The 21,876-nt window shown below is 42.1% G+C and overlaps 1 protein-coding gene across 10 annotated transcripts in view; it reads left to right on the top strand.

The window, feature by feature from the left end:
* SH3KBP1 (SH3 domain containing kinase binding protein 1) overlaps nt 1-21,876 on the top strand; it is a 335,619-nt gene that overhangs the window by 219,296 nt on the left and 94,447 nt on the right. For all 10 annotated transcript variants that reach the window (XM_032840763.1, XM_032840758.1, XM_032840760.1 and 7 more), the window contains one exon: nt 21,011-21,086. In XM_032840763.1, the coding sequence (XP_032696654.1) occupies nt 21,011-21,086 (76 nt within the window). The remainder of the gene's footprint in view (nt 1-21,010; nt 21,087-21,876) is intronic.

The raw sequence follows: 21,876 nt of genomic DNA, 5'->3' as shown, positions 1-21,876 counted from the left end.
TGGCTGTTGGAAGGAAGTGGGAGGGTCCCAGGGTAGTTCTGGGACCTTTTCAAACTGAAGAAAGGAGGCTGACTGCATGATGGGAGAAGAGGTATTTCTTTCTTTGCTTTTAGAGATGTAATAAGTCCCCTTAATCTTGCATCTTGTCTGCGCGGGTTTTCTAACAAGGCTTGTAATGGGTTTGCCCTGGTAGGTTCCAAGAAGTGTCTGCCGGCCAGGATCCCCCTGGGGGGTGGAGTGGGGGGAGGGAGCTGTGGATACTGTAAGGAAGAACCTATAGTGTGGAGGAGTCTTTTCTCAAGTCAGATGTTGCACTGGAACTCTATAGCTGTTTTAATCCCCCCCCCACCCCTTTGGTCAATCCGGCCATTGATTTTTACAGATGTTTTCAATTTCTCTGTGTCTTGGGTTTTCATGTGCTCACTGCAGAGAGTCATTTAGATGGGCAGTTTGCACAAGCAGTAACTGTTACACCATGCCACCGAGAGCTTTAGCAATTACAGATGTTTGTGCAGTAAACAAATCCAGCTTGCTCTTCAGGTTAACTTAGGAGAGAAGAGTATGTCCTCGCAGAGTGGGCCAGCTGCGGGGCATTTCACTCTTGGGAGGCATGGACATTGGGAGTTTTCCTGCTGAGTGGAGAAGCTGTGAGTAGTGACTTCTGGGTGCTGCTGAGCTGGTTTGTTGTTGTTGTTGTTGTTGTTTAATTTATAGAGGTAAAGATATTTGGCTAATTGTGTAGGACTGAGCGTTTATATTCATTTGCTTATATATACAGTCGAATAAAGACACTCAATTATTTGACTTTTCTGAAAGTTTGCTAGTGATAAGTGGTCTCGTTTCTCTCTGTGACTTGTTCATATTTATCTACCTAAAAGCAGAAGTCTGTCATTTTCCAAACAGAAAATAAAATTCCCTAAATAAAGCACAGGATAAGTAAGGCTTGCAATGCGTCATATGTCTTCCATATTCCTGTCTCTTGTTGAAAAAATTGTAAGGGGGAGAGTGGATGATATCTATAAAATATGTCTCTTTGTGTGCCTTTTTCTATTGGCTTTAACTTGTAATGTCTTCAAAATTACATGAAAAGGAAGGTAACATGACAAAAGGAAACAATTTAACACATTACTTTAAGAGTAGGAGAACTTCTTGAAAAGTTTTTTAATGGCGTCTGTAGCTTGTCTAGAAGGACGTGAGTGCAGACAGCAGCTGGCTAAAATAAAAAATATACTCATCTGTGATGGATTGAGAGAATTTTCTTGTTGAAAGCTATCTTAAATTTGCTGCTAATTATTATTATTATTATTATTGCCAGATAGCATTGTTCTGAGCTCTGAAAAGTAGACACGACAATTAGATATTTACATGCAAAATTCAGCTGGTGCCTGAGAAAGGAGTGAAAGTATGTTGATTGTAAAACGTGACCTAGAGAAAAGGCTCAGCAATGGTACTGGGCTCCCGCAGGAGCCTCTCTGGCTCCCTCAGGCTAGGGCCTGGAGATGACACAGACAGGGGAGCCCCTGGGACCCTTGAAAGTTTTGTGACATCCAAACTACTAATTTGCATTATTGAATGCCCCCCCAATCCTTTGCTTATTTGCTTCTCAAAATGGAAATAGCCCTGTTACTTCTCTGATTACAGGAGTTCTTTGCAATAATTATAATAATAAAAACTCAAAGTTAAAGAATATGAATAAATTGCCCTTAATCCTCTTATCCAGGAACAACCATTTAATATGTATCCTTCCAGACTTTTATCACAGCGGTAGTGTCCGTGCAGTATACCCCTGAGGTCATATTAAATATTACCTGATTTTAGAACTTAACATGTAATGGACCCCCCTTTTCTTTCAGACAAGTGCACAGTCATCCCTTGTACACGTGTACCACCATTTATTGAACCGATCCTCCTGTAATAACTATTTAGGTTGCCTCCGCATTTTTAATATTAAAAATGGCATTCTTATATATGCATCACTGTGTCTGCCCTGGTTATTTTTTTGGGCTCAATTTTTAAGAGAGGAATTTCCAGGTTAAAGGTTGACCTAATTCTGGCTGGTTTTGTTTGTAATGAAAATAACCTAAGTACATGGTAAAAAAATTCCAACAGAACAAAAGTAAGACTTTCTCAGTCTCATGCATTCAGCTTTAATTCCCAGTGGAAATCCCCCATAAAAGCTTTCTTTGTATGCCTATAGAAATGGAGAATGTTTGGGGGTGCTTGGGTGGCTCAGTTGGTTAAGCATCTGCCTTCAGCTCAGGCCATGATCTCAAGGTCCTGGGATCGGGCCCCACATGACGCTCTTTGCTCAGTGGGGAGTCTGCTTCTCCTTCTCCCTCTGCCTGCCACTCCCCCTGCTTGTGCTCTCTCTCTCTCTCTGTGTCAAATAAATAAATAAATAAAATCTTTTTTAAGAAAGAAATATAGAATGTTTTTATTACAGTAAAATATACATAATACCATTTATCCATTATTAAGTGTATAATCAATGGCATTAAATATGTTCATGTTAATGTGTAACCATCATCACCGTCCATCTCCAGAACCCAGAACTTTTTCCGTCTTCTCACAATGAAACAATGTACCCATTAAAACACTAACTTCTCATTCTCCCCTCCTCCTAGCAACTAACTACCTTTCAGCTTTCTGTCTCCGTGAATTTGACTCTGCTGGGTACCTCTTATAAGTGGAGTCATAAGATATTTAACCTTTTATGCTTGCCTTACTTTACCTAGCATAATGTCTTCGAGGTTCATCTACGTTGTAGCAGGTGTCGGAATTTCCTTCCTTTTTAAGGCTGAATAATATTTCACCGTATGGCTATATCACAATTTGTTTATATCCATTCTTCCATTGATAGACATTTAGGGTGTTTCTGCATTTTGGCTACTGTGAATAATGCTAAAATGAGTACTGGCCTACTGATACCTATGTGAATCCTGGCTCTCAGTTCTTTTGGGTATATTCCCAGAAGTAGAGTTACTGGATCATATGTAATTCTATTTTTAATTTTTGTGAAGCTGCCATACTGTTCTCCACAGCAGCTGCGCCGTTTTGCATTCCTACCGGTAATGCCTGGGGGTTCCAGTTTCTCCACATCCTTACCAGCACTTGTCATTCTCTGTTTGTGTGTTTTGTAATAGCCACCCTAATGGGTGTGAAGTGGTAGCTCATTGCTGTTGGAATTGGTGTTTAATGTATGTTCATGTTGCCTATCACAAAGGGAAAAAGATACCATTCTTCTCATCATAGAATAATGAGTTGAGGAAAAGGTCCTCTGTCTGAGAAACCCGATGAACTAGCATGTCAGTTACACAGTCCCAAGAGATCGCAGATGGCTTAAGGGAAGGACTAGGCCCCCTGTTCCTGAGTCCCTGAAGAAAAGAGGAGCTGGGAACCCTGAAGAAAAGAGGAGCTTGCTTTCCAGGTTTCAGGGGTGACCAGGACTGCTTCTCTTCAACCCTGCCCCCTCAAAAAAAAATATTATGGAGAGTGGATTCAAAAGAGTTCTTCTGTGAAAAGATGAATTTCTTTTTTGTGCTATCATTAATTGAAAATGACAGTACCTCATTTATCCTCCAAAGTAGGGAAAGGCAGTTTTATGATTGACTTTTTCTGTCCTTACCTTCTGCTCTAGGATTCTTTGGGGATAGGAAGTGAAAGTCCTTTCTTTTGCACATTCACCGAATCATTCGTTTGATTCAATTGATATTTTTCAGTGGGGTGGACAAAAGTATCTACAAGTATTTCGTTGTGGCTCTCTTTTCTTCTTTACTTACGTTAATAACTATTTCATAATATTTATAATCTTGAAGTTTGTGGATGCTTTGCATTCCTGAAAGTCAAGGTTTTATAAATCTCTGTGTGGCCATTAAAAAGATCAGGCATATGTACCTCACTGGTCTTTTTCTTGCTGATATTCTCACTACCTGTAAAACGATAGTCTAGACAACTGAATTTCAGTGGGATGGTTTAAGTTGAGTGCTCTATAAAAACTGGCAACTTTATTTTTGTTAAGATTGTATCTATTTATTTATTTATTTGAGAGAGAGCATGCATGCGCTCACCCTCGAATCGGGGTAGGAGCAGAGTGGAAGGGAGAGGGAGGGGGAAAGAACCTCAGGCAGAGTCCATGCTGAGCGCAGAGCCCGATGTGGGGTTCATCCCACAGCTCCGAAATCATGACCTGAGCCAACACCAAGAGTCAGGCGCTTGACCGACTGAGCCACTCAGGCATCCCCAAACTGGCGACTTTCAAATAAACTGCCCAGCTCACTTTGCACGATGATGCACCTTTTCTTACATTTAGAGAATTTAGATCACGAAGCTTGTTAGTCAGCAACCTGTTTTGTACTTTTCTGTGGCATCTGAGGCCATTTAGAAAGGATGAGATGACGGCCTATTCTCGACGCAGGCTTTTAAAGATGGCGTCCAGGTCCCACACAGATGTGTGCCCATAAACCCTCTTGAAGCAAATGCAAGCAGAGGCACAGTAACCCCTACTTACACCTCTGACGGAGCTTTCTCTTTCTTTCTCTCAACCTGGGCTATAAAATGAACAATTGACAAATTAAGAGTGAGCCGGAATTGCCTTAAAAGCTGCTTCTTCATCAAAAGGCCATCGTCAAGCCACTTCATGGATGGCCCCTGACTCAGGAGTCTCACCTCAATTAAATTTACACTTGAACCTTCAGGAATAGAGAAGGCAGTGTTTGGACAACTGAAGGCAGGTGTTTGGGCTCTCTGTCACTTAGAAGCCGTATTTCTGTTTGCCCATTTAAGATGAGGAAGTTAGAAGTGGTAAGGATGAATTTACTGCCTCATTTTCTTTTTTCTTCTTTCACTTGCTAAGCATTTTCACCCACCAGTGATTTTAATATGTTTTGCTCCATTTGTTTTGGTAGCATCTGTTCAGTCTGTTCTTTTTATTTTGATTTCTTAGTTGGGTTTTTCATTTTCTCTCTGTACCAGAAGCAGTTTTTCCAAGAGTTCTTGAGTACCTTTTCTAGACTATTAAGAAAGTGGATAAGAGAAGTAATGATGTAAAGTATCAAGACGTTCAATCCTGGAGTAGTCCTGACTTGCCCCCCCAACCCCGTACAGTGCTAGCCTTGTCTGGTTGCTGCACCAAGAGAGCTGCCCATGTTATGTGTCCCGTGTGTCTCATTTCAGATAGAGCTCTTTTGCTTCCAACCCTAGTACCCTCCACGTTCACACGTTGTTAGAAACTGAGAAAGTCGGCTTGCTCATAATTTAGAATCCTATTTTTTTTCCAGTGATGGGAATACAGCTATCGTTGTTTTTTGATTTGAAAGAGGCTGAAATGTTACAAAGCTGGTAACTCTGTGCCCACACATGTAAGTAATGTGCCCAGGCGAGGCACGTCACACCGTCTCTTTGCAGTATAGAGGTGAGCAGGACGTAATGGATGGGCGACCTTATTGCGCTTTCCAGGAAGGGGGTAGGATCTGTAACATTTTGGTGTAATTTTTGTGTGCACTGCCCGAGTTCAAACAACTCCAGGTTTTCCCAACTAGAGCCTTCAGTCATAGGTCCCTAGGCAGGAGAGCAGAAAAGTGTCCAAATAAGACATGAAAAGAGGCCTGGACAAAATTAGTGAGGCCAAAAGAGATACAGCCAGGTCAGGAGAGGGATCGCTGTTTCTAAGTGCTAAGAAATGATTTTATGGGGCCGTAGAGCAGTATGCTTGCATGTAGCCCATCCCTGACTTGAGTCTACAAATTCTATACGAAATGAAGATTCTGATGTGGGTTGATCACCTCGTTATGAAACTCAATGACTAGAAAGAGACTGGGGTATCCAGAGAGGCAGTGACTGAAGGCAGTCACTGGAGTGAATGGAAATGGTCAAGAAACTAGAAGTCGGGAGCTGTGGTCATCGCTGCAAAGAGAGAAGGCTAAATGGAGTTTGGGAGAAAAAGAGAAAAAGAAAATAAATAAATGGTGCCTGGGAGGAAGTGAAGAATGACGTGGGGTTTGAGGGTTGCTTATTCTCTGGTCCCCCGGTGGCTGAAAAGGGGGAGCCCTCTGTAACCCGCGGCATGGTGGTCAGGTTGGGAGTAAGGGGGAAGTGGCCAGTAACGAGGCCTGATAAAGTCTTCCTTGTTAATGGCAAAGAGGATGTGGAAATCTTTTCCTGAAAGGCCTCATAGGATTGGATAGATAGATAACATCTCTCTGAAATAAATTAAGTGTAGTAACTCAGGAGTTAGGGAATAGGTTAGAAACTCCAGAAGTTCCGCGCTTGCTCTTTGTCCTCCTTTGTCACCATCTTCTGTGAATCTATGTTGTTTTCCCTGCACGGAGCCTGTAGCGGGACTTTGTGGAAGGCACAGAGAGGAACTGCTGCTCTCAGGACCTCAGAAGTGGAAAGCACTGAAAAGAACGTTCTCCACTGTAATAGAAAAGGACAAGAATTTCTCAAGGCCAGAAAATGCATCAGCTGGGAGATTTTACTGTGCACATTCTCTGCCCCCTACCTCTGTAAAACAAACAAAACGTACCTTTAAAAAAAAATAACATAGAACTATAAAAAGTGCCATTTAAGAAAGCCCATGATTAAAATAGGCGATTTCATGTTTTGTTTTCCAAATGAGGGTTTTCTTCCTCTCTATTTTCTGTGTGTTACAGAGAAAGGAGAAGAGAATGGGGAAATGGGAAATATTTTAAGACAGGAAAATGAGAACATGCAAAATGAGTAATGAAGGATGTAGCATTCCTTCATTTAGTGAGGATCTAATTTGCCTCAAACTCATCATGTACCCTAGAGAGAATTTTGAGCCTTAAGAGAACTCCTTCTGTACCTGAGATTTGCTACTGAAGAGACTGGTAACTTTGAGTGAGTGAATGAATACGCCTGATCACCAGCACAAGGCTGAACTGAACTTTTTCTCCAGCAAACCAGAAATCATTCCACCAAAAGATTCCTCTTAAAAGTGCATTGAGTCAATCCATCCACGCCCTCAACTCAGTTCCCCTTAAAAAAAAAAAAAGGCGTGATTTTTGAAAAGCGCAAAATCAAAGTATGTTCACATTAAGTGGAAATGGTTGTCAAATAGCTGAGAAAGGAAAATAACTGTGAAATCTATGTGATTTTAAGATTATGATACACTTAAGTAGTTTTAAAAGCAGGAGGAAAAAAATGAAACCTCAAAATTGGGGGGGCCTGGTTTTCATCACATTTGTTTTTTTCTCCCCTTTGAGAAACTGTAATCATTACTTTGGTTTGTGTTTAGCAAGAGTTTTTTAAAAAAATAAAATAAATAAAAAGGGTTTTTCTTTGTGAAAGACCGGAGAACCATTAGAAAACAGAACAATAAAGCCATGCACCCCATGCAAATAAATTCTACCCTTTCAATTAGTACTTCTTCAAATGCTGGGAAATGAGGAATCGAGAAGTGTTGTCTTTGATCATACATGAAAAAGTTACAAAGTAAACTCACTTTTTTTTTCCAATTCCTTTCATACATGTGAATAGGAATTCATGGGTTTAATTAGAAGAGCAGGAAATATTTTTTTTTAACTTTGAAAACATGATACAATACCTTGATACTTTATTTGACTAAGTAGATGATATAAAATCATTTCCAATTATTGCCTGCCATTTATCACCACCCTAAACTTTGAGTTAATCATCGGCTGACTCATTTTACATCTGATATTCTTAACATCCTTACTAATGACTTGGAAGAGGAAGTATAATGACCCACTAATAAAAGCTCCATGTGATTTCTAGTTAGGAGGTGTCGCATATCAAATCAGACCTTATGGAAAGAAATCAATAATGTAGAGAGGTAGACCATCCTTTCTAGTTAACATTAGTGTACCTTATTTTCTTAAAATTTTATTTTTTTCTCATTACAAAAGTAGTAGCTGGTTTGTAGAGACACTGGGAAGCAGAAAAATATAAAAGAAAGTAAAAAGCACTGCACTGTAATTTAATCACCCTGGGGTGAACCCTGTTGACTTTTTTGGTGTGTGTGTATGTGTGTGTGTGTGTGTGTGTGTTTACTTCCAGCCCTTTTGCCATACATTTTTAACTGGTTGAGATCATACCACACACATAATTTTTTTCACACACACCATCCTTGTGCGTCTTTTCCACTTAGCATTATCTAAAATTTTCCATGTCCTTACAGACTTAGTGAAACATCTCTTTTAAAAGCTGTAGAATGTTTAGTTGTAAGGCTTTAGATAACCTTGCGGATCTGGGAGAATTGGAATTTGGTGGTTTCACTGACTCCCATCAACATGATGTTTAAATCTCCCACTTTATAGCTGAAAACACAGCATCTTCTTGAAAACATGAAAAGAAAAATAACGTAGGAAAGCAGTCTGGGCTTGTGGGCTGTGTAGTGGTGGGCATTCTGCAAAGGTCTGTTGAATTTGATGTACTACCTATGGGATCGGTAGTATAGGGTCTGTAGGGTCTGAACAGAATTCCAGTTGTCCCATCCTTGCTGATAGTGAAAGAAGCCTTCAAGAGCAGCCTTTGGCCAGAGCCCTGGCTGCTTTGAGGTAGGAGACTGGGAATCCCATTTTTTACATCTAAGTATCTGTCAGGAATTTTTGCTAGTGGCTTTAGATATCTGTACCACATGAGTGTATGGTCTCATTTGGCCCATGTTTCTTAACTGCCTTGGGAGGAGTATCTGTTTGGCCTAACGATTTAGGATTTCTTCATCCATTATTGAATGGATGCCAAGCTTTGTAAAAGATGGCTCGAAGTGATTTTCTATGGTGGTGTGTTTGCTCCTGAGTATCAAAATTCTCAATAAAAGGCTTTCTGTTCTCTGACAACAGGCCATTTTTCCCAGACACACGCCTTGTTGTTTTTCTATCGTTAACAGTAGATAACAGTTTGGATGCAGCCAGAAGCAGTTGGCATGGGCCTGTATTTGAGGGGCTTCTGGAACAGTCTTCTGGCCACTCACTGTAGGGCGCCACCTTAACTGAAGCTTTATTGACCTGAAAGCTCTGTGGGTTGTCGGCTCTGGCCTTAGTTGTTTCTCTGATTTTCTTTATTCTGTCTGCTTTTCCTCCCAGGCAATGACTATATGGTGATTGCTGTTGCTTTTCTTCGTTGCTCATTTTTCAGAATTATCACTTTGCTCCAAGCATGTCTCTGCCATGCAACTGTCTTGTAAAAGTCGCTTCATGCTCTCCATTCCCCAAGCAAAGGAATGGGCCAGTTAACCTGCTGTTTTAAAAAGCTGCTGTAATCGAAACAGTCATTCTTTGTAACTAGACTCATAAAGAGGCATTATGATGATTGATTTTTTTATTCAGTAAAATTCAATAACAGTGATAATGGCTAAGCACTTTATATACATTTTCCCATTTAATCCTCCTAGAAAATCTATAAGGTACGTAGTATCATTTCCAAGTCAGACCAGGAGACAGGGGTATAGAGAGGTTAAGTAACTTGCCCGGGATCCCGTAGCGGTAAGTCTGTGCTCTTAGGAATCCTACTTAACACAAAGTCACTCGTCTTTATGTTCACCCCTTCTTGTCGAATATGGCATAGTAACTGGTAACTAGAGTGCCCTGCGATTAATTTGACCTCTCTTTGAGGATTTCCATTCTTGAGGCACCTCAGGGTCTTCTTTCCAAGTATTTCGCTCTCTATCTAGAAGATGTAACCAATGTGTACTTGACCTCTGCGTACATTTAGGAAGTTCCCGTTTTGAGTAAGTATGTGTCATGAACTTATTCTTTCCAATGAAATAAAACATAAAGATGATATTGAGTCTTTAAGATTTGATGCAATCTTCTCTTCCCTTCTTTAAAATCGGAGAGACCAGATGATTAAAAAAAAAAATAAGTGTTATTCTTTGGGAATCTGCGGAGCAGGCAATGAAAGTGAAGAAGGAGTCCTTTGGCATTAAAGCCTGAGCTCTGTAGTAGTAGCCAGATTGAGAGACTGTCTTTCTGGAAGCAGTAGGTTATCTTTCATAGAAGTGGAACGAGTGTTTCCTGTAGGACTGAACTGAGCTTCTGGACAAAGATGGGTTTGTTCTCCAGCTCACCTCATTTGATGCTGTCTGCACCCCTGATTATTTTGTGGTTGAATATTAAGCAGCTGGATAACAGAGGCTCATGAGCAGTTTTTTTGCCATCTAGTCAACATTCATACATAGGGAGAGGCTTGTAGGGAAAGAGGAGTATACTCTAAGCCTCTTGAGAACGTGCTGAAATATACATCACATAAAATTTACCATTTTAATCATTCTTAAGTGCATACTTCTGTGACATTCAGGACAGTGACATTGGTGTGCAGCCATCCCCACCGTCCATCTTCAGAAATCCCATCATCTTGCCAAACCAGAACGCTATACCCCTTAAACACTGAACTCCCCTTTCCCTCTGCCCACAGCCCCTGGCAACCACCCTTCTACTTTCTGTCTCTATGAATCTGACTACTCCTGGTACCTCACATGAGTGGAATTATACAGTATTTGTCCTTCCGTGACTGGCTTTTTTCACTAGCTGTGATGTTTTCCCGGTTCATTCATGTTGTTCCCTGTGTCAGGATTTCCTTCTTCTTTAAGGCTGAATAATATTTCGGTGTGTGCCCTAGCCTAGTAAACAGCAGTTTTGCTTGAAAACAAAACAATAAAACATCGTTGTAAATATTACCTCCTCTCTGATTAAAACTGTTTCATTTCCTTTCCTTACTCTGAAAGACATAAAAGGTTCTCTGGAAATTTCTTTCTTTCTAAGATTTTATTTATTTCTTCAAGAGAGAGAGAGCAGGGAAAGGAGCAGAGGGAGAAGGAGAAGCAGACTCCACGCTGAACATAGAACCCAACATGGGGCTCAGTCCCAGGGCCATGAGATCATGACTTAAGAGGAAACCAAGAGCCAGATGCCTAACTTCCTGAGCCACCTGCGTGCCCCTTCTCTGGAAATTTCTTTCCCCAAAAGGGGATTCTAGCTTAAAACATTTTTGATTCTAGCTTAAAACATTTTCGGAGACATACTTGACTAAACTGTTTAGTTTAAATTTGTCAGATTAGAAAGATACTTTTTCATATGTGTCATGAGCTTATGTGTCTGTTTTTTTTTTATTTTATTTTTTCAGTGTTCCAAAATTCATTGTTTATGCACCACACCCAGTGCTCCATGCAATACGTGCCCTCCTTAATACCCACCACCAGGCTCACCCAACCCCCTACGCCCCTTCCCTCCAAAACCCTCAGTTTATGTTTCTGTTTTTTAAAAAAATATTTTAGTTTTCAAGTGATGGATTTGTGTTTTAACAGTAAGCTAACTGTTCATGACCGTCACAGGCCTACTATTTTTCTCCAACACATCACCACACCAGCCTTGGAACACTGAGAACACATTCACTGTGATTCTTTTCATTAGGATAGATTCTCCAAAATGCTTCCCTGAACCCCTGCGTCAGGCTATTTCGCCTCTCTAATGAGGATCTGAACTTCATGTTGCTCTCAGCACATCACTGGCACCCAGGACCTCTGTAGAATGCGTATATGTAGACTCAAGAATGTAACAGAGTTTGGGTTTTGTCCCTGTATATTCAAACCAGTTCATGATGACTGATTTCTCCTTGTGGAGCCTGTGGAGTATAGAGAGGTCTAAATATTTCTCGAACCTCTCTTTTGCATTCTTAGTTTCACTGTCTCGGCTGGATCATGGTGTCAACCTCCTATTTATTAGCTCTTTGACTTTGGCATGTCTTTACTTTCTTCTGCGTTCCCCTGATGCTGCCGGACCACTGGTCTTAAAGTTGCATATTTGATCATGACACTCCTCTGCTTACTACCAGTTGCCTTGAAGATAATGCATGAATTTAACATTGGCCCCAACTTACCTTTCTGGCCTCCTACCCAAGTAGCTCTCCGTTTCTTCACCCATGACCGCACCGCCTTCCCCACACACATTCTCACCTTCGCTCCTGCTTCTCTTCAGCTAGAATACCCGTTCCATCATTCTCTGCCTGGCAGGCTTCTGCTCACTTTTCAGAATTCCTCTCAAGCTTTGTCAATCCAGTGAGACTGATATCCAGTTGTAGAACTATTAATGGCTCCTGTTTTCTCTTCTAGACACTTTTATTGTAGTGTTTATCCCTTTGTATTATGATGCTCTGTTAGAGTCCATCTCTGCTGCTCAATTTTGAACTTAGTAAAGATCCAGGACTCTGTCCATCTCATCTTTGTTAACCCAGCCTCCAGTAATCATGGCTCATGGCAGTTCCAGAAAAGAATGCTGAATAATGGTTAAATGGAAGGAAGGAGCGAGTGGAGAGCAGGAGCAGGGTCAAGGGAGGGAGAGAGATTGGCAGGCCAGCCTTCACTTTTGAGGTATAAAGGAAGACTAATAAGTGTGGTTTTGCCCTCAAGTATGTTATAAAAATGTCGTGATCCATTGTGGGCTGCAAGCCAGTAGAAACATTACTGAAACCTCATTTGTTTAGCGATTTGGACTTCACTTGAACCTTAAAAGTGAGATGGGATTCAAAGACACTGGGGAAGGAGGTGCCATCCCAGGTAAGGGAAATGACCTAGACTAGGTTGTGATTGAATAAATAAAAAAAAAATAAATAAAAATAAATAAAAATATTTTAAATCTGGATAGCATCTTACTATGTTAATTGGATTCATAGAGCTACTTTTTAGGGAAATTCGGACTTGGAAAAGTACAGCAAGTTTCCTGTTAAAGCTCTGGATGAACAAAACTCAAACCAGCCCCATGGCATTCACTCCTGCCTGACCGTACTTCTCTCTCCCTTACCCATACTCTTTTTAAATTCTCCAGATGCATCTAAAAAGAGAGCTTTGTTAATCAAAAGATAAAACTAATCCTATAGGAGAAGGAAGGTTTACGTTTTCCTTTTATCTGTCATAACAGAAGAAAATAGTCTTTTAGAGTATAATGGCGAATTGTATTTTGTCTAAGTGGTACATGAAATGGAAATTTACTTTGGCTTATTCATCCTCTGTGAATAAGATGATCCTACAGCAAAATAGCATGCAGGCTTCTCTCTTGGGAACAGTGGGGGTAAAATATAAATAGTATCTTCATATACTGTCAGATGTTTGGAGAGCTGCCTTCTATGATTTTAATGTTGTCTTGAATGTACATTCTCTACCTCATTGAGCCCTTAAGTCGGCTTTGATTTATTCTTCAACATTGTATTTCCCCAGCATGAGGAGAAGCCCCTGCTAAACCTTACTGTGTTTTGACAAAGAGAAAATCCTACCCTACCTTTGAATGTTTTCTAGGGCCCTTTCCAGTTTTTTTAGGGCATGGTCTCTAGAGCTCTTCAGAATGCAAACAAATGACCCAAAAGATCAAATCCTGGCAGAAGATAAAGTTCATGATAAATGATAGAATTGGCTGAAATTCACAGCCATATTTTTCTACTGATACACACAAATGCACACGTAGGTCTCAGGGAGAGAGAGAGATACTAATATAAAAACAGACTTCATATGTACACGTTCAGTAGAATGACAGATACTGAAGTTTCTATTGGATGGATTGAAAGAGTAAGCCCCAGGAGGCCTAATGGAAGTGTTTAAGTTGGGCTTTGGTGTTTTATATCCAGAGAAAGTTTGCTATTAGTCTTTTTTTTTAAAGATTTTTTATTTATTTGACAGACGGAGATCACAAGTAGGCAGAGAAACAGGCAGAGAGAGAGGGGGAAGCAGGCTCCTCACTGAGCAGAGAGCCCGATGTGGGGCTCGATCCCAGGACTCTGGGATCATGACCTGAGCCAAAAGCAGAGGTTTTAACCCACTGAGCCACCCAGGTGCTCCAGTTTGCTATTAGTCTTAAGAGCACAAGGGAAAGACACCAGCCCTTGAGATATGGCAAGTCGCAGCAACTGGAAGTAAATTTCTTCAGGGCTTTGGGAATTTTTATAAGCAGCCAGTAAGTAGCAGTATATATCCTGAGTGGGTTTTTTAACCTGAGTGATTTGAAGTGGATATAGTAAGGGGTGATGGTGGAGGTAGACTAAAAGTTGAGTCTCGTGCGAGGTCAGAGGAAGTCGCCTGAATTGGGGAACAGGATCCTTGTCTGGAAAATTAGTGAAACAGTCCCTGTGCTAGCAACAAGGCTCTAGGCAGGGATCAAAGGGGAAGGGGTAAGTCTGAAAACAGGGCCTTGGGGGTGCATTTGATATGAGAAGATACAGTGAGAGGGTCATCAAGGGTGGGTTCCAAGTCATGAGTCTAGGAAACAAAGAGGATGAACCCGGAGGGTTTAGGAAGTAGAGGTAGTGATGTTTATCCAGCTTTTCCATACACTCTTCATTCTTGTGATGTGTGTTTCGGTAGCACAAGGAGTATCTGTTAAGTTTGGAAAACACTTAAGTAATGTTAACGATAGAGTTAAGCAGTAACTGTAGGACTTCTCAGAGACTTTAATATGCTATTATGCAAGGATTAGACCAAGTGTTCTATGTTTTCCATATTTACCAGAGTGTGGGATTAGGTGAATTGGAAGTCGGTTCGTTGGTGGAACATCTTGGGAACATACTTTGGAAAATTATTTCAGAATGAGAGGATGGTGTGTGTGTTCTAATACCCGAATGATAATGAACCCTGCATATGATGGTCTTTTGATCATAATAGATGGGAACTTGAGGGGATGTGAGGGAACAGGCTAGGATGAATATTTGGAAATCACAGGCAGAGAGCCGTCTACCAGAAACATGGCTGAGATTGAATTCTTCTTTATGGTGGTGACCAATAATTAATAGGAGCTCAGGGGCGTGTGCATGGGTACAAGGGAGTAAGGCGGGCAACAGAGGTCTAGGAAGATAACCTGGAAAATATGCTGTCACTTGAAACTGTGCTGGAAAGATCTGGTATGTGGCAGTGACAAACCGGGGGCCTCCAAGAGGGCCTCCTGGTCTGGTTTGTCAAGAAGGACCTCTCCCCTATTCCATCAGTTGTGTTGTAGGGGGGTTGCTAATGCTAGGGCAGAGGGTGAGACCATGGTGTCCCCAAGCTCCCTTCTCTATTCATCACTTACTGACCCTTCATATCCTTTGTGGAGATAAGAGAATAAATAATATCCAGGTCCTGCTCTCAAGGAGACCACTATTTCTGAATAGAAGGAGGGAGAAAAGCAGTTAAACTTCTAAGTGTAATACAGTTAAATGCTTCTAGAGCATCTGTGATTCTGACAAGGTCTTCAACCATGATTGGGCGGAGGTTTAACGTAACTCAAATTGTTGCTAACTTTTCAAGACAACTGGGGAAATAAACACTATATGAATGAACTGTAAGTCGTAAGCCCAATTTTATAATCAGAAGATTGCTTTAAAAATTGTTTTTCTTATAGCAAGGTTTTAAAATGGACTGAAGCTTGCCCCTTTGGAGGTGTCAGAATTGACATAGTGGTATATGAGTTGTTTTAAAGGTGACCTCTGTCCCTCGAATGAAGCTACAAATATATTTTTTCTTTGACTGGACCATGCATTTTATCTTTAGAATTTTGAGTTGTATTTTACTCTGCTGTATGTCCTGTTGATATCAAATAGTTTAAGCCGAGCCAACCAAAGGCAGGCAAATTGACAGGTGCTAATGTAAATTTCCCAGCGAGTAGAAAAAGCTTCCATTAGAAGCTCACAGGCGCCCATTGTAAGGATGCTCCTTTGTGCTTTTCTCTTCTGGCTCTGACACGAGCTGGCCCCCTGGGCTTCGGCTCTGCTTCTACCGCTCCTGGCCGAGCACCAAGAAGACTTTTCATAATACCATCAGTTATAGGTGCTCATGAAAAGAGTGTGTAAAAAGAAATATTAAAAATTTACAGTGCGTTTTAATAGTTTGTGTTTATTTCTGAGTTACAATGGTAAATGAAAGCTAAAAGGGTGTGGATATGGTTCTATATACATACTGTTGCGTCTTTTCTCTCGTTACTATGTCCTGTAGCCTGTATCTCTTTATATCCTATGCATGACGAACATTTAGGATAACCACGCCCAGTGGCTGGACGCTCCTCGGCACAGCAGTCCGGAAAACCCAAGGAATTGCTGTTTCAGTGTTTGCAGTGATATGCGGCATCGTCCTGCCTTTTTGTCTGCTTCCCTGCCTTGCACTGAACAGGCACTTAATGAATCTGCACTGAGCAGAAAGGGAAGGAATGGTATTGGACATGAGTGCAGCGACAGGAATGCCTAGAAAGAGCCATCCTTTAGCTTATATTTTACCAGCTGTTTGAAAAGTCGTCTCTTGTGTTTGGCTTTCTGTGAGGACTTGAGTAATGTCTACATATAGCTTCTCAGAAGATCACCCTCTTCTAGAATGGGTATCCGAAAACCTGGTCTGCCAACAGAGAGGCTTCCCTGACTGCTAGAACATAGGGAGCACTCTTTCTCTCTTCCCCCATCCACTGAACCTGGTTGCCTTTGTGATTAAGAGTTATGTGTGGTATTCTTGGAGAGGAGACTTTCAGAGATGAGACTTAAACTCTCTTTAACATTGTCCTCTAATTAGAAAATTTTATACACTCAAGGAGTTTGCATCTGAATTAGAATGAAGTCACAGGAGTGACTTGATCTGAGCAGGACCCCGGTCTCACGCTCCAGCAGTCACAAAGAGAAACAGATAAGTTAGTCATTAGGGAACTGGATTCCACTGGGCTCAAATCCAGGGATTGTCTTTCCTACAAGCACTAGTTTCTTCATTTTGGCACAGAACAGGCAAAAAAAAAATTACTTGCTCCAGTAACTGAAATCATATGGGGGTTATCCTTCCCAATGCTATATAACCAGATCGTATAGAGCTAGGAGTAGATATGTTGCTCCTATAGGACCCAAAACCCCAGAAACTTTATTTAGTACTTTTGTCAAGAAAGCCAATAGGAGAGAGACTTCTGGTCTTAAATCTTCAAAGGAATGAGTTTTTTGAAGTATTTATTATTTATTTATTTATTTATTTGACAGACAGAGATCACAAGTAGGCAGAGAAGCAGGCAGAGAGAGAAGGGGGAGGAAGCAGGCTCCCTGCTGAGCCGAGAGCCTGATGTGGGGCTCGATCCCAGGACCCTGAGATCATGACCTGAGCCGAAGGCAGCGGCTTAACCCACTGAGCCACCCAGGCGCCCCGGAAGTATTTATTTTTAAAAGTCATTTTTAAATGGAGATTAGGGTGTGGTAGGAGAGACAGAACTTGAGAGCAGCCTGGTGATGACTGTATGTTGCAGTAGATGATTAGCAATTGTAGGTCACTATCAGTGGCAATCAATCATTGTCTGTTTGTAGAGCTTTCACCTCTCTGCAGCCATCCATATATATGTCTACTCCCAGACCCAACAGCAGCTTCAGAGTTGGGGGACAAGCAGAGCACAGGAGCGTAGATGTGGGTACTAAGAAGTCTTTAGGACACAGCACAGGGAAGAGAAAATGCTGGGCTGAGCTGTGGAGTGGAGCTGCCGAGTGTTCCTTCACAAGGCAGATTACGTAAAATGGGCCTGTTGCCCAACTCTTAGGAGTGAAAGAGCTGTGTCCTGAGCAGAGTCAGCACAGCCCCCAAGTGCATGGCCAGTCCATGTCCTGGATAAGCCATCTTCTCAGGAGGGCAAGAGCTCAGAACTCTGCTGAGGAAGCAAGGAGTAGAGATCCGGAATCTTCTTCCACAGCTGCTGGAAGCCTAACATTCTTCTTCACTGCCTACAGGGTGGATGTGAGATGTTTGGATGGGATTCCCTCATTTTTCTGTCCGCTTGGGCCTGGCTTTCAATTGTATATGACCTCTGTGTGTGCTGGAGCTAGGCATTGCCCTTTGCAAGTTGGGGTTCTGTTCACTTTTAGCCCAGTGGACCCAAGATGTTTTCAGAGGTATAGGGGAAGCTGAAAGCCTAGTGGAAAAGCAGTGTTTCATTGCTCCTTGTCTTTGTTCTTGTATTTAGAGGAAGAGCAGGGGACAGGGGTTCTCGAATGGGGTGTTTAGAAAGGTGTGGGACGTTTGGTGCGGATGCATTGATCAGGACCGCTGTGGGCGATCAGGGGGCAGCACGCAGGTGGCCAAGTGTCCTTTAGTGTGTGAGACAGTCTCCTACAATGAAGAGATGTCACACCTAACATGCCCATAGAGAGACACACTCTGAGGGAGCCGCAGGATTTGGCTGTCCCTGAAGGTTAGTACAGTCATGCAGATCTGCCCACTTGGCCTTCAGGGTAGTCTGAGGCTAGGAACCGTCTTCCATTGTTGATACAAAACCATCTTTCCGTCCATTTATCCATCTGTCCCTTCACCCATCCATCCTCTCAGGGCTTCTTTGGTGAAGGACCCCATAGCCACGTGGGCTCCCCATTCTTTCCCCTCAGTGATATAGTCCCATTGTCAGCCCCACTAAACTCTCGTTCCTTTCTGAGCTGACTGATTTGGTATTGTTATGCTAGCTGAGAGCAGAGAAGGTAGAGTGCATCAAAGCCTACTGGAAGGAGAGTGAGAAGAGGAAGAAGAGTGAAAAAGATGGTTTATGACTTATCTGATTATGAGAATAGGCACTGCATTGTGCACCCAAGAAAGGTATTTGGTCAGTGCTGATGGAATCCCACCCACATCTAGGTCAGTGCTTCTCAGTCTTGAGCGTACACCAGCATCCCCTGGAGGGTGTGTTCAGACAGACTGCCAGGCACCATCCCCAGAGTTTCTGATTGAGAAAGTCTAGGGTGGGGCCCGGGAATTTGCTTTACTAGCAAGTTCCCAGTGATACCAGTGCCGCCCGCCTAGGAGCCATCCTTTGGTAGGCCTGGAGAAGAGAGAAACAGCTGAACGATTCCTGTCTCTGGGACACCTCGGGGACCAGGCTGAGTGGGGAGGAGCTTGCCTTACTCTTGACCTTCAATCATGGCCCAAGAAGAAGAAAGGAAGAGTTAATTTAAGTCTAGCACCCCTGGCAGACGCGCCCATTACCAGCCTCACTGTCACCCGTTGTTGGGAGCCACATGGAGGCCAGTGTGCTGTATTTTCTGAAATAGTGAGAAAAAGAACAGAGTAAGCTCTGCATTCATGTGTCTTTCCGTGACAGAAGTATAGAAGTAAGTGCACTTAACTGGTGGCTTTTTCTTGATGTCTCTTAGCTTGCACTGTCCTGTAAAGCAGGGCATCAGAGACCGTGGGTAGTGCGTCCCTATGTTACTAAATAAGGGGAAGTTATACGAACACACAACCTGTGAAGGTTTCCCTAAAGATAGGCATCTCTGGTTTAAAGCCCAAACCATTAGAAGCCTCCTTTTTACCCAGAAAGGAACCCCGAGTCAGGATTGAGCAGTATTTTCCTGACTTCCTCTCCCCACTGTCAGTAATCACTCAAGGATTAATAGTTTTGCTTTTCTTCTTCCTAATGAGTTAATGACAATGATGCTTTGTTCCAGTGGGTCCATAGGGGAAGAACGGAGATGGAGGGGGGCACTGTTGGAAATGTGAACAGGAATGTGAATGACACTTTTGACAATGTCTCCTTTTACCTTCACTTCCTGATTTTTCAAGATAATTTCTTAGGATGGTTTTTCGTCAAGTTTGACCTTACGGCCGAATAACAACACACTTTTCCCCTCCTTGATGCTTCCTTGGAATCACAACATATTATTAATCTGAGTACTTCGCAGCAGTTGAGGGTGGCATGGTATTTTGGATTTCATTTTTTATCCCATTTAGAAGGCCCTGTGGCACTAAATAAAAATGTCACTGTGTAAAATGTAAAAGCTTTCTGTCACAAATGTTTTTAAAAATTCATGAAGGGCTGAGGATTTGATTTATCTTATCCTCTTTCTGTGATTTATTCATATTTAATGTTGGTTTCAACATTTGAGGCATGAAGAACTTTTTCAAATTAAAAACAGTGGTGAGTTAGTTTTATTTGAAGCCACATTCTACCAGGCTGGTTTTTTAATTCTGTAGTTCTTTCCTCTTCGTGTGTTCGAGGGGAGGATATGTTTGGTTTTCCCAGTGGCTGGAATTCTCACTAGGGAAACCGTTCATTGCTGGGGGGGTTGATTGCCCCAGCTCCTTCGTTTTGACAACTGTTTTCCTGGTATCCATAGACCATCTCCTTAGGCATCACACGTGGTGGCAAAAGAGAAGAGCGGGCAGAGACGTCACCTTTGGACCCATCATTTTATTGGCTGTCTGGTTTTTTGTTTTTGATATTTTGAGTCTCTGAGTCGCCTGTGTTTTCAGGAACGTCTTTAGTCAGAGACAATATTAGTCTTTTCCATGGATGGTTTATAAATAATCAGTGGTAATAGAGTTAGCTTTGAATGAAGGAAAGAAAATAAACTCCAAACAAATTCATCCTTTTTTTTTTTTTGGACTAGTAAATAAACACCTAAGGTCTGTGACACTGGTTGCTCTCAAAGCCCTGGAGGGTTAAAAGGCTAGTGGGAAGAGGGCCTCCGGGCCTCTGTGTTCTGTCTTCAGGACAGACAGAGCTGTCCTCGGGGACGTGGGGGTATTTACTCCTACCCTTCAAGGCAGGCTGGCTTTTTGGTGGCTGGGAGATGCGGTAAGACCCCGCTTCTCTGGACCCTCTGGCCTCTGCCCAGCCTTCCACTTGCCCGTCCACCTGACCTTCTGGCTCTCCCTCCCTTTATCCTTTCCTTCTTTCTGCCTTTTTATTCTTGCCCTCTTACTCCCATTCTTCTACTCTACAGACCCTTGTGGTGCCTCCTCTGGGCCCGGGGCTGTGCCTCCACAGCCTCTCGTAGCCTGAGGGGAAATGTGCCTGTCTAGTCTGCTGAAAATAATCAACCTTTTAATAAGGACATCAAGGAAGAATGGGAATAAAAGGTACTGAGTGCCTCCAAGGATAAAGCCCTTGCTCCCTGGTTTTCCCACTCGTTTGTCAGCGAGGGTCCGGCCTGGTAGAGAACCGCAGCCACTAGACAGAGCAGTGAAAACTTAAGTGTGTGGTTTTTCGAAGCATTTCTTCATCATGAACTTGATTTTATTTCTTTGCTTAATGGAGAGAATCATCTCGTTAAGTAAACTGCTCTCTTTCCTCCTCAGACTATTGGAAAGAAGTTACCTCCAGCTGCTGCAACTCCAGACCCGTCAAAACCAGAAATGGACAGCAGGACAAAGAGTGAGTTTCCTTGTTTCTCCATTTTACGCTTGGAAGCAGTTAAGTATTTTCTTGTCATTGAAATGCCTTTGAAAAATCCTCACATAATCTGAATAGCTATTTCACTGTTTTCTTAATTTTAAATTTCAGGGTAGTTAACATATAGTGTTGTATTAGTTTCGGGTGAACAATATAGTGATTCCGCAGTTCTATACCTTGCTTGGGGCTCATCATAATTAGTGTACTCTTTAATCCCCTTCACCTTAATGGCTTTCTTAAAAGCATCAGAAAAAATACCCCAGATGTATTTCACGAGGTCCTGCTAGTGGGTGGGCACAGGGTAGGTTAAAGAACTCCTGGGGGTTTTCTCCTTTCTGGAATGTGGTCCTTTCCTATGTACACTCAAGCACTTTGCATAGTTCAGAAAGCAGGAAGATTCTAGAGAATGACAACTCAAGCAGTTTGGGGATTCACGGGCCTTCAGGTCTGGGAGGCCCAACCTTCTAGCCTCCACCCACAGCCAGCACTCCCAAAGCCTGCCTTCCTGCCAGCATCCTCCATGCCTCTTGGCTACAATCTGTCTACATACAGATGTCTTTCTTTCATTGAGTCAGATATGCTCGTCCAGTGATTTTTATCCATGAATTTTAGTTTCTGAGTCTATATTGATACTAGCGCATTTTTCTCCTAACAGCTCTTTAAGTATTTTGAGGCGAGCTATTGTCGCACAACCTTCCCAAAGAACAGTATTCCCTACTCTAGATCGTCACCAGTTAAAATATACGATGTCTAGGTACATTTACATTTCAGA

This window comes from Lontra canadensis, unplaced genomic scaffold, assembly GCF_010015895.1.
Source record: "Lontra canadensis isolate GAN:19392208 unplaced genomic scaffold, GSC_riverotter_1.0 scaffold116, whole genome shotgun sequence".
Taxonomy (NCBI): Eukaryota; Metazoa; Chordata; class Mammalia; order Carnivora; family Mustelidae; genus Lontra; species Lontra canadensis.
This window is presented reverse-complemented; position numbering and strand designations above follow the sequence as displayed.